The sequence below is a fragment of the Gossypium hirsutum genome, chromosome D13 (assembly GCF_007990345.1).
Source record: "Gossypium hirsutum isolate 1008001.06 chromosome D13, Gossypium_hirsutum_v2.1, whole genome shotgun sequence".
NCBI lineage: Eukaryota > Viridiplantae > Streptophyta > Magnoliopsida > Malvales > Malvaceae > Gossypium > Gossypium hirsutum.
This window is the reverse complement of record NC_053449.1, coordinates 47,109,585-47,121,527: the sequence shown is the minus strand read 5'-3', so window position 1 is coordinate 47,121,527 and position 11,943 is coordinate 47,109,585. Positions and strand designations below refer to the sequence as shown.

The 11,943-nt window shown below is 29.6% G+C and overlaps 1 protein-coding gene across 1 annotated transcript; it reads right to left on the bottom strand.

Annotated features, from left to right (window-relative positions):
* Nucleotides 1–9,556: 9,556 nt before the first annotated feature.
* LOC121225088 (chaperone protein dnaJ 11, chloroplastic) lies at nt 9,557–10,489 on the bottom strand. Its single transcript, XM_041108975.1, has one exon. The coding sequence runs from the start codon at nt 10,203–10,205 to the stop codon at nt 9,795–9,797; it is 411 nt and encodes a 136-aa protein (XP_040964909.1). The 5' UTR covers nt 10,206–10,489; the 3' UTR covers nt 9,557–9,794.
* Between the last annotated feature and the right edge of the window lie 1,454 nt (nt 10,490–11,943).

The window sequence follows — 11,943 nt, the reverse complement described above, 5'->3', positions numbered from 1 at the left end:
TCTAAAGATGATCGAGCCTATAGCTAGTATGTTGGGTACATGACTTGTGTATGACATGGCTTTACTAGCAACAATGGAATTCATAGCTTAATTAAAGAGTTAATGATATCCTCTCATTGGCATTGTGTGTATGAAACGTGGCCACAGGTTGCTTGATCTCGAACGAGCAATTTATCACAGTCATTTGTTGATAGTGATCATATTAATCATTAAGAAGACACAATGGTGACAATGAGAAAAAATAAGATTGTATTGAGTGAACGAATTTAACTAAAAGGAATCAAGGAGATCATATGAGGGTAACACACATGACGAGGTCATTGGACAAAGTAGTTGGATGAATTGCTTTCGTAAAGAGTATATAATAATGAGTTTTCAATCGTGGTACTTCTTATGGACTGACTCCATGTTTAAGTAATTGCGAATTATCGGAATGATACTTTTGGACATAATTGCAATAATTAGAGCCTAATTGTATACGTCTGATTAGTCCCTCCACTAGCTCAACAAAAGCTCGATCGAACTACATTTGAATCGGAAGAAAATTATATGACTTTAGAAATAATTTAATTGAGTCGATTTATTTGATATGGAATTAAAGTAGGTGGTTGTAAGAATTATTCAACTAGAGAATTTGATTAAAGAATTTTCTTGAAAAATTAATTTGGAAAATCTAAGTGATTTCTGAAAAAATTAATTTTGATCAAGTAAAATTAAAGTAATCAAATTAATTAAAATTAATATAATATTTTTGGAAATTAATTTTCAAGTCAAACAATTGGCCCAACGAGTAATTGAACTTGAAAATTGGACTTGATATCGTAAATTAGGCTTAGGAGCCCAAAATCGAGACCAATACCTAAAAAATTGGTCAAACCGGGTCGACGGTTCAACCGGTGGCTAGACCGGACACGGCGATGTCCGCGGTGGCATCCTGGTGGCCAACAACGATTGGTCATTGGTGGTTGAGCAGTGGAAGAGCTATACTCTTACCGGAACTCTACCAAAGAATTTGATTTCAGATTAACTATTCCAAAAATAATAATATTTTAATAGTTTAATATTAAATTTATTTTAATACTTATCTTAATAGTATTTTATTAATTTAATATTAAAGTGATTGTCTTAATATTAAATTAAATTTAATGTTTATCTTGTAGATAAACATTTTATTATTTTAATAAGATTTAATATTAAATTTAATCTAATATTTATCTTGATAAATATTATATTAATTTAATACTAAAGTGATTAAGTTTAATCATAGTTGAACTCTCTAAATTCTCCTTATATAAAGAGAGCCTTTGGTCATTATTATCACACACTTGAATTCTAGAGAAAGTTGTAGAGAGAAAATTCTGTGAAGATATAATTCCAGAAAATTTCTAGAGATTTTTTTATTTATAACTTGACCCAAAAGTTTAATGAAATTACAAAATTACCCAATTGGTAATTTTTTGTGAAATTTTTTGATTCGAAGCGAGCCTACACTCGGTAGACATGAGCTTGAGGATAGCGGAGAAGATTATTCGGTCGAAGCATTCATCCTAGACGAATTGAAAAAGTACAAATTTTATTAAGTGTTTATTACTTTAGATATCACAATCAAGATCCTTTTCTAGAAAATTTTTGAAAACTCTAGTTTTTCTCTAATTTTATTTTAGCTGCGTTTTCTAAACCCATTTTCCAACAATAGATACTTGAGAGTTTTTTGAATATAAGATTGAAAAAAAATAAAAAATTGGGGTTTAAATGAGTAAGTTATAGTTGTTTTAGTTTTAGGGGCTACATTAAATAAATTGAAAAACTTTAGGGAAATTGTGAAAAATGGAATTTAGTTGTTATATGCATAATATAAGAGGTTTTAAGGCATTTGGAATTGAAATTTTGAAATGAATCATTATACAGATCAAGATTTAAAACAACCGGAAGATAAATGTGAAAATGGAAAACTTGAAAAATAGTCTTTGGCATCGTATTTGTTGTCATTTTTGGTTAGGTAAGTTCATATAACACTTATTCTGATTTATACTTGTCTTTGTGGTATGGCATATATATTGCTTGAAATTGAATTGCTATGGAATAATGATTTTGGGTATTATAAATACTAAATTGTAAAGGAAGGTATAGTTGATGACTATGAATGAATACAAGAATGTATATGGTTGAATTATATGTAAATGATGATTTCCAAAGGATTTAAGTGATATGAATATGAACTGAAGCCCGTACGAACTTAGTGAACAACTAAGATACAAATGACCTATCATAAGGGTGTATAAGGTACTGAGTGTTGGTCTTGGATGTTTTACCAATGGCTAAGGTCCAACATGTGTTGCGGATCTTTCACAGCTCGTGTGAGAAACATCGTAAAGTTATTAACCTAACCTGTGTGAGCAGGCCTATATTCATAGCTTCTGTGAGCAACTTTATCCTGACTATCCGTGGTTATTTCGCTATAGTTCTTCGGGTGAAAACAAAGTTTATGAAATGGAAATGGTAGAATGGTTTAATTATGAAACAAATGTTGTTACATGAATCAAGCATGATTAATATGAATATGATATAATGGCATGGATATTGTACTATGTTTAATTTTGTGAAAGTGTTAATTTTGTGAAAGTGAACTAACTTTATTGGATGGTAGAATTGCATAGTGAGTCGAGGAATAACATGTTTTGTATTCATAAATATATGTTCAATTTTTAAGTTATGTTAATGTCGGGTAAGTTGAGTTAATTTTTGGTACAAACTTACTAAGCATTAAGTATGCTTACCTTTTTCCTGTTTTCTTTCTTGTAGATTTTCAAAAATTGTGCTATCAGTTTGATCCCCATCGGAGCTTAAACTATCCACCTAATTACTTGATAGACTTTTGATAATTTTGGCTAGGTTATAAGTGGCATGTAAATAAATGTAAATGGATAGATGTATATGTGTAGGACTTGATGTTTTTGAGTTGGTTCTTTTGTTGTGAATTCGGGCTAGTTAAGCATGTAAATGTATGTGTTATGTGGCACTTTGATCATGTTCAAATGGATAAGTCTTGACACTTTGAAATGGTAATGGTATGATATATGAATATGCATTGATGTGGTAGTATGAATGAAGTAAAAATGGCTAGAATGAAATGGACGTTTGAATTGTGGCTGATTATTATGTTGGTTAGTATTTGAGATGAGGGGTGAGCAAAACTCGATTAGACTCAAAAAAATCGAAAAAAATTCGAGTTTCGAGTTAAACGAATCGAGTTATGCGAGTTAATCGAGTTATTCGAATTAACTCGAATTTTTTTTCGAATTTCGAGTTCGAATCGAGTTGAGTTTTCGAATTCGAACAACTCGAATAATTCGAATAATTTGAATATCAAACTATAATATTTTACATTTTTACCCCAAACTCCCAAACCTTTTTACATTTCCCTCAAAACTTTTACTCATTCCCACTTTCCCCCTAAAACTTTTACTCCCCTCCCCTCCCAACCCCCCAATCTACCCAAAATCCATTTCCCACCAAAATTTTACTCTCCCATTTATTTTTTCTCAAAATTTTACTCCCAAAAACCCTCAAAACCTTTTATTTTCCCCCAAATTTTTTACTCCCTCCCACTTTTCCCCTAAAACTTTTATTCCCTTCCCATCCCACTTCCCATCCCACCTCCCATCTATCCCAAACCCTCCCCCCTCTAATTTTTTTAATATTTTCCTTCCAAAATTTTACTCCCCCTATTTACTTTCCCTCAAACTTTTATTCCCCAAAACTTTTTATTTTTCCCCTAAACTTTTACTTCTCACCCTTTACTCTCAAATAAAAAATCAAAATTATCCAAAAAATATCACTAAACATAAATAGAAATAATTTTATTTATATCTACTATTTATATTATTAAATTAAATTTCACATTTTATATTATTTATATTATTGAATTGTTTAGTCATATTGAATATTTATATTAAAATTGAATTATTAATTATGCCATAAAATATTCGTGTTAAAATTTTATATTGGTATCAATTTCACATTTTATTTTTAAAATAACTTTTATTAAAAAATCATATTTTTACATTTAATATATTTTTTAATTCTAAAATACATAGTGACAAGAATCTAAAGATAATTGAAACAACTAAGCAAGCAAAGAAGCTAATCAATATATAAAAAAATTAATAAATAAATTATGAAGTGATGAAAGTTAATAAAAAATTTGATTAATATGGACAAATTTTATTACGATGGGTGACAATGGTTACAAGGACCCAAAATTGTTTTTTAAAATTTAACTCGAACAAATATATTCGATTCGATACGATTCGATTCGAATTCCATCTCACTTGACTCGATTCGAGAAAACTTCAAATAAAGTTAGGATGATAAAATGAGATTCGAAAACTCAATTAACTCGAAAATTTTTGATTCGATTCGATTCGATCAAATGCTCACCCCTATTTGAGAGGCTTGAATGTTACAATTTGATATGTTGAATTGGTACATATTTAATGCTAGGTTTTGGCACAAAAATTATGTGCATTAGGTTAAAATTTTTTGTTGTGATATGGTGCCTTTGAGGCACATTGGTTAGTTGTTTAAGACAATGGTATAGGTGTGTTTTAGCATGTTTTGATTAAGTGCAATATTGGGTATTAGCATTGGTATAGGTTTTGGTATGATTGAACTGGTAAATTGTTTTAAAATGCACATTTTTATTGCACATGGCTTGGTAAACAGCCGCGTGTCTCCACACGAGCTGGTGACACGGCTATGTGACCACTGGGGTTAGTTAGCTTATGATCCACACATTTAGCAATTGTCACACGAGCTGGCCATACGTTTGTGTGAGTCTTGTAGATGTAGTCACTTAGTTTGCACATGATTCCAACTTGTTACATGGCCTAGGCACACAGCCTTGTGACTTTTGTTGAGTTTTTGCATTTTGGCCCACATGGCCTTAGTGAGTTACACGGTTTGGCCGCACGACCGTGCGGCTCCTTCTTCACACGGTTATAGCTTATCACACAACTATTTGCAGAGTTTCCATACTTTTTATTAAGTTTTCAATTAAGTCCTGATTTGTTTCCGAGTTGACTTAAGAGGGACTCATTTTTTATTGTGAATGGTTTAAAATATGAATGTATGAAATGTTTTCTATTTTCTTTAAGTTTAAAAATGTTTATAAATGTGATTTATTTTGTTATTTACTATAGCATCCTATAGCTCGAGTCCGGCAACCGAACCGGCTAAAGGGTGTTACAAAGCTCCTTAAGTATAACGGGGAAGCCTAATTTGACATATCAAATTACGACAGATCACAAATGCTTGGATGAGTTTATTTCTTCTTTCTTCACTCTTTTGCTACTTCTTTCCTCTGATTAAGACCTTGTTGATCACCTCTTCTCTCTTTCTATTCATTAACATATCACATATATACAAAATTTAATATAAAAACAATAATCACATATCATTTCCATGCACTTTTAATGAAATAAGCATGAAATTCTTGAAGAAATCTTATCATCCCCACATTGAACTTTTACCCAAAAACCTAAGTTCCCTTTTCTCTCTCCTCCAATATGAGCACTAGTTAACTTTACAAGAAATTAATCTTGCTATGAAGTTGCTCTATTGATTTCACTAAGAATCCATGGAAGAATTTGAAGTTTTTAAGTTTGAAATATTTGCAAATGGTAGAAAGGACTAAAATGAAACAAAATGAAAATTGACTCAAAAGGGAGATGGAGGGTGACATGAAAATGGATGATGATGGAGGAAATTTCTACATGTTTCTAAAATAAAAATTTATTTGAGTTAACATTTTAAATTATTAATAATATTTAACTAAAAAAAATCTAAACATCATTATATACATCTAATGGCCCACAATTAATTTCAGTCTCATCCACGATTCATAACACTTTTGGTTAAATTGCACTTCTAATCCTTTCTCTTTTCCTTTCACTTCACTTCACTTCAATTTAATCATTCTTATTTTTAATTCTCACATTTTTGCCCCAACACTTTTCACACTATTATGATTTAGTCAACACTTCAAAACAATTTCTCTCAATTCAAAAGTCTTTTTAATTTTTTACTGTATCCAACTACCTTCCCTATTAACACTCATGTTTCCTATTTTATTTACTTTGAAGATTCTAAAACGAGAAAATCCCAAAATAACACTATTCTCATCTCAGAGGATGTTAAGGATGTTACACTACATCTATTCACTTATCAATTTATGAAAAATAAATAAAATTTCACTCTTTATAATTTAATCCTTAGTTTCATGAAATTCACTAATCACTAATTATCACTTTTATCATTTCTTATATTACTAACATACCTTTATTTACATATTCATTACGAAATTCAATGTTCAAAATCATATCTCTCTCTTTTTTCATATTAAAATTTTAAATACTCAAACATTCAAAATAAAATAAACAAGCTTGAATTCAATTAAGTACTTACTTGTTCTCTTCACATGAATTTAACATTTCTCTTTTCAATTCAAATCTTTCCTTTACTTTGATCACCTTTCCTCCATCTTTTCCTCTTTCTCTTTCTCTCCATGCATACATATACAAAACATAACTATTATCTTGTACCCAACATAATCTTTTCATGTTTTCATATCAAAATAACATGAAAACCTTAAGAAAATCATCAAATATTACCGTTATCTTTTACTTTCTCTTCACTTTCCCAAGCTTTCCTTCACGTCCTTCTTCAACTAAGAAGTTCTCATGATAGAAAATATTTTCATAGCACTCTAGGACATGAAATTTGGCTATGGTTTTAAGGTAGAACTCAAGGAAAATCCATAGAAAAATTTTATTTCCTTTTCTCTCTTTTTTTTTTCTTTTCTTTCTTTGTTTTTTCTCCTTCTTTTCTTTCTTTATTTCTTTCCTTATAATTGCTACCGATTTCTTTCCTCCCGTGCTAAAATAATATATAGAAAATTTTACATTTTCTTTTCTTTCAATTTCATCCTTAATTACTATATTCCCCCTAAACTTTACACTTTACTAGCCTAGGAATTTTAATCCCATCATTATGTTTAAAAATATCAATTAAAATGGTAAAATTTCATTTAGGTCCTTTTCTAATAAAATGGAAAAAAAATACACTTTAACCCTTGTACTTTCCACCACTATTCAATTTAGTCCATATTGAGATTTTCCAAATCCACACATCAATATATCTCTATGTCACATTCATAAAAAAATATTTCTTCAATTTTCGCCCCTTTTTCCAATGGTAAATTTACACTTTTAGTCTTTCAAATTTTAGAAATTTGTAATTTAATCGTTGCTAAATTTCATTATTCATACTTTTTTCTCCAAATACTTAATTCACCATCAAAATACTTGTCCTTTCTTAGAAACCTAAATTTTTGGGTATTACATTTTTAAAATCAAACTGATGGTCGAACCAATGTGGCCATCGATTCGTTGATCCAACCACTCCAATCAATTTAATTAAATAAACTAGTAAAAAACTTAATAAAAATTTAAAATATTATAATTGGTTTACTCATCGGTTCAACCAATTTTTTAGCTTGGTTGAACCGATGTGTATCGGCTCTTGGTTCAACTGGTCCAAAGTCTTTCTTCAAATCGATATCCTGGCTAGCTCCGGGTCTAACAGCTCTGACCAACAGTTCTGGTCAGGCTTATATAGCATTGCCATAAGGCAATCGGAAGAAAAACTCTTAAATCAATGACCAAAGGTAAAAAATCGAAAGGGGGCAAGGTTCGAACTTTATTTTATTAAAAGCAAAGACAACAAATGAAAAGGCAAAGAAAAATGTAAAAGAAAATTAGATGATGACAAGCACAAGACTGACCATGTTAGTAGCCACAATGGAACTAGGGTTAAAAGCGAGGGAAGAGACTTAGAGAAAAAGGTGAGGATAAGGGCTACAATACAAAGTTCACTATTATTTAAAGTTTAAATCGAATTTGAAATAATTAAAACTTAATATGGTAATAGGATACAAATGATATGAGATATATACATGTAAAAGTAACCATGGAGGTTCTTGTAGTACGAGGCGAATTGCATTTTGCCCCTTTTACTAAAAAAAAGGCAAGTTAGACCTTGTATGTTAGAAAAAAAAGTGCAAATTAGCCATTTTGTTAAAAATTCCATCCATATGTGCTATTAAGTGATTATTTGGATTTTTAAAAATTTTTTTATGTAAGTGACGTGGAATTAAAAGATGAGTAAGATTAGGTAAAAGTATCATGGAGACTCCTATACTAGAAGCCAAATTACATTTTGCCTACTCTATTAAAATAAAAGGCAAGTTAGTTTATGTACTTTAGATCAAAGAGCAAACTAATCATTTTGTTAATTTAATATATTTCTACTTTTTAGTGATGATGTGACTAATGGAGCAACCAGATAACGATATGTGATGTGCCATGTTTACCTCATACTAATGCAACACATTTTGTCACATAAGCAAATATTAAAAAAAAACTCAAAAATAAATAATTATTTTTATAATTATTTAAAAACCACATTCAAGATGAACCTAGACAAATAGTTGTCCAATTTATCTTGAACGTGATTTTTTCTATCTAAGTTCATTCTGAATGTGGTTTTTTTAACTAATTGTGAAAAAAAATATAAAATTATTTAAAAACTATTAAAATTTATAAAAAATATAAAATTTTAAAATTATTCAAAAAAATTCATTATGGAGTTGTTTCTTAAATAATTATTAAATAATTGTATATAATTATAGAAAATTATTTAAAAGTTATTAAAAAAATAACAAAATAAGACTCATCGACTTCATTAACTAAAAATATCAACTTAATTAAGAAAATACATATGTATAAGTATATTTGAATTCTTTAAACATGATAAATGTGCATATATATAAATTTTATAATTTTAAAAAATAAATTTTTAATCGTTATTTATATATTTTTTATATTTATTAATAATTTTCTATAATTAATTTAGAAACCATTCATTCGAGCTTGGACGATGTTCAGGATCATTATGGTTGTTGTTTTAAATAATTTTTAATACTTTTAAATTTTTTATAATTCTTAATAATTTTTTTATGTTTTTTCTTGAGGATGAAATGAATAAGGACAGTCCTTTATTTAGTTTTTGATGTGATATTTTAAATAATTATAAATTATTTAAAATATTATCACATGAAGTATACGATTCTTCTGTCAGTCACATTAGTATTTAACAGTAAAATTGGATAGAATTTTTAACAAAATGACCAATTCGTTCTTTGATTTAACATATATAAACTAATATAGCTATTTTTTTAATAAAAAGACTCCTAATAAATAGGCTTCCAAAATACTTTTATCTGTCCTACTTAGATCATTTATATAAATTATTTTTTTTGAAAAAACCAAATAATCCTTTATTAACATATATTTTTAACGAAAACTGCATTCTTTCCCAAATGTATAAGAGTTTATTTATCTAATTTTAAATAAAAAATAAAATACAATATGCCATTTAATTCAAAACCCGTGATTATAGTTTTACACATGAACCCTACGGCAAAACAAGCTTTAAATCCATTTTCAATTTCTTGTTTTCTACAAAAGCTACAAAGGAGAAGGATATGATAAATGTGTATTTACTAGACTCCTGAGGATAAAACAAAAAAAGAAGAAGAAGAAGAATTCACAGCAATTTCTAACAACATTGCCAACACATGCGATGCTGTGTCGAAAAATTCCTACATTTTGTTCTTTTTTTCACAAAAAATAAAAACCCGTGTAACAGAAATTAATTCCCTCTAGTCAATTTTTCTACCAGCACTGATCAGTTTCCCATCTTCGAGTCGGGTAAACCCGAGTCCTGACCCGCATCCAACGTGGCGCCAACGACATATCGTACATGGCCCTCGCCGTCGGATCCGACAACGTGGCGTACGCGTTGCGTATCTCTATGAAATCACGGCCGTCCGATGATGATCCCATCGCGTCTGGATGGAAAACCTTGGCCAAACTCCGGTACGCCGTCTTGATCTCGTTAAACGATGCCGTTCTCTCCACCCTTAGTATCTCATACAAGCTTCCTGCCGCCGCCGCCACAACCTTGTTCTCCGTATGTACCGAATTTCTCACGGTGACCGTCTTCTTCGATCGCGAAACCGAATAGGTGTTGTTGAGGGTTGTAACGGCGGGGGGGGGGGAAGAGAAGGTTGCAATTGCATACATTGGGAAAGGACAGAGGAAGGGTAAGATGGTAAAATAAAAATGAAAGAAAGGGGATTTTTTAGGCGTTTGTATTTATAGGGGTCAAAGGTATTCGTAAATTATGAATTCATTTCAAATAAATTCAACTTCGGCTCAAATACTTTATTTTCAATTCTGAACTTCGATTTAACTAAAAATACAGTATTTATTAGTCCAAAGTGTTATAATTTATATTAATCTAAGTATGTCTTGTATTTTACCTACGTTTCAATAGTTTTCATCAGAAAATCGTGGGTTGTGTTTACGGTTATATCTGCTACTTCATGCTCACCTGCCATTTCATCTCTCAATTTCCTTTTTGTTTTAGTTTTAAGTTTCTAGAACTTCTTCTTTTGCTTTTATCCTCCGCCATTTTAAGAATTTCTTTCATGATTTTTAATTTTTAATCTCTTTATCTTTTACTTTTAAAATGATAAAAAGGAGTAAATTATACCATTAATCACTAAATTATTAGTAAATTTTCATTTTGACCACTTAACTAAAAAAAGTTTTATAAATTGTTCACCTAATTGTTAAATATCACTTTTTAGTTGGTATAATAACAATTTTTAATCCTCAACTTTTATATTTTCTATCAATTTGACAATTATTCTATACAAAAATAAAAAAAAATCCAAAATTATTTAAAAATAGAAAATAAAATATCAAATATGTTGTTGTAGAACTAATATGTATGAGAAATAAAGAAAATTATCATTCAGTAGAATCCAATAACAAATTAAAAAAAAAGAGTTAGATTATCACATGCTTCCTCTGTATCTTGCAAAACCAAATTAGCAATAATTTTAAGTATAAGTTCTTGAAGAACATTGAAAACTGTTATTACAAAGACTTGTGAAATCAACTCTAATGCCATTTCTTTAGCAAAAACATACAAACTATACCACAAAATTTCCTTTTTTCAGACCCAATTCAAAATTTCAATTTTCAGACCCAATTCAAAATTTCAATTCATTTAAATTATTTTTCAAATCTCAAATTGTAAAAACATATATATATATTTTTAGAATTTTTCTTTTTCTTATAACGAAAATTTACCCATAATTTTGTGACTATTGATGTAATTTACCTTTTTTTAAAGGGTAAACTACTTAGTTGGTCACCCAACTTTTTGGGCACTTTCATTTTGGTCACCCAAATAAAAATACTTGTAATTTGGTCACTTCTATTAGAGAAATCTTTCATTTTTGGTCACTCACACGTTAAATCCCTAACGGGAGCTAATTGTGCACATCACATCAACATTTTTGACCATTTTACCCTCACTATTGGTCATCATCTTCTCTCCCTCCATGCCACCCTCTACTTCCACCATTTTTCTTCTTCTTTTGTTCCCTACTTCCAGCCACAACGCCATTCTGCTTCCATCAGTTCTCCTCCATAAAAATATGATTAGAATGCTCTGCTACTATAGGATTCCATTGTAGCATTTCAATCAAGCATATAAGCCAAAATCAATGTTCTTACCTAGATCACATTGCTCATAAGAAGGGAGATACGAACTGACTTTAAAAATTTGGCTAAAAATTTGGGTTTCGGCGTAATTATTTAATCAAGCTCTTTATTTGAGATAAAGACCAACTTTTCCCAAGAAAAAAATGAAATTTATATAATTATGAAAACTTTAACATGGTCCTTGACTTGAAAAGCATAATCTTTTGTGTTACTAGAAGGTTAATAATACCTTCCTCATCAGAAC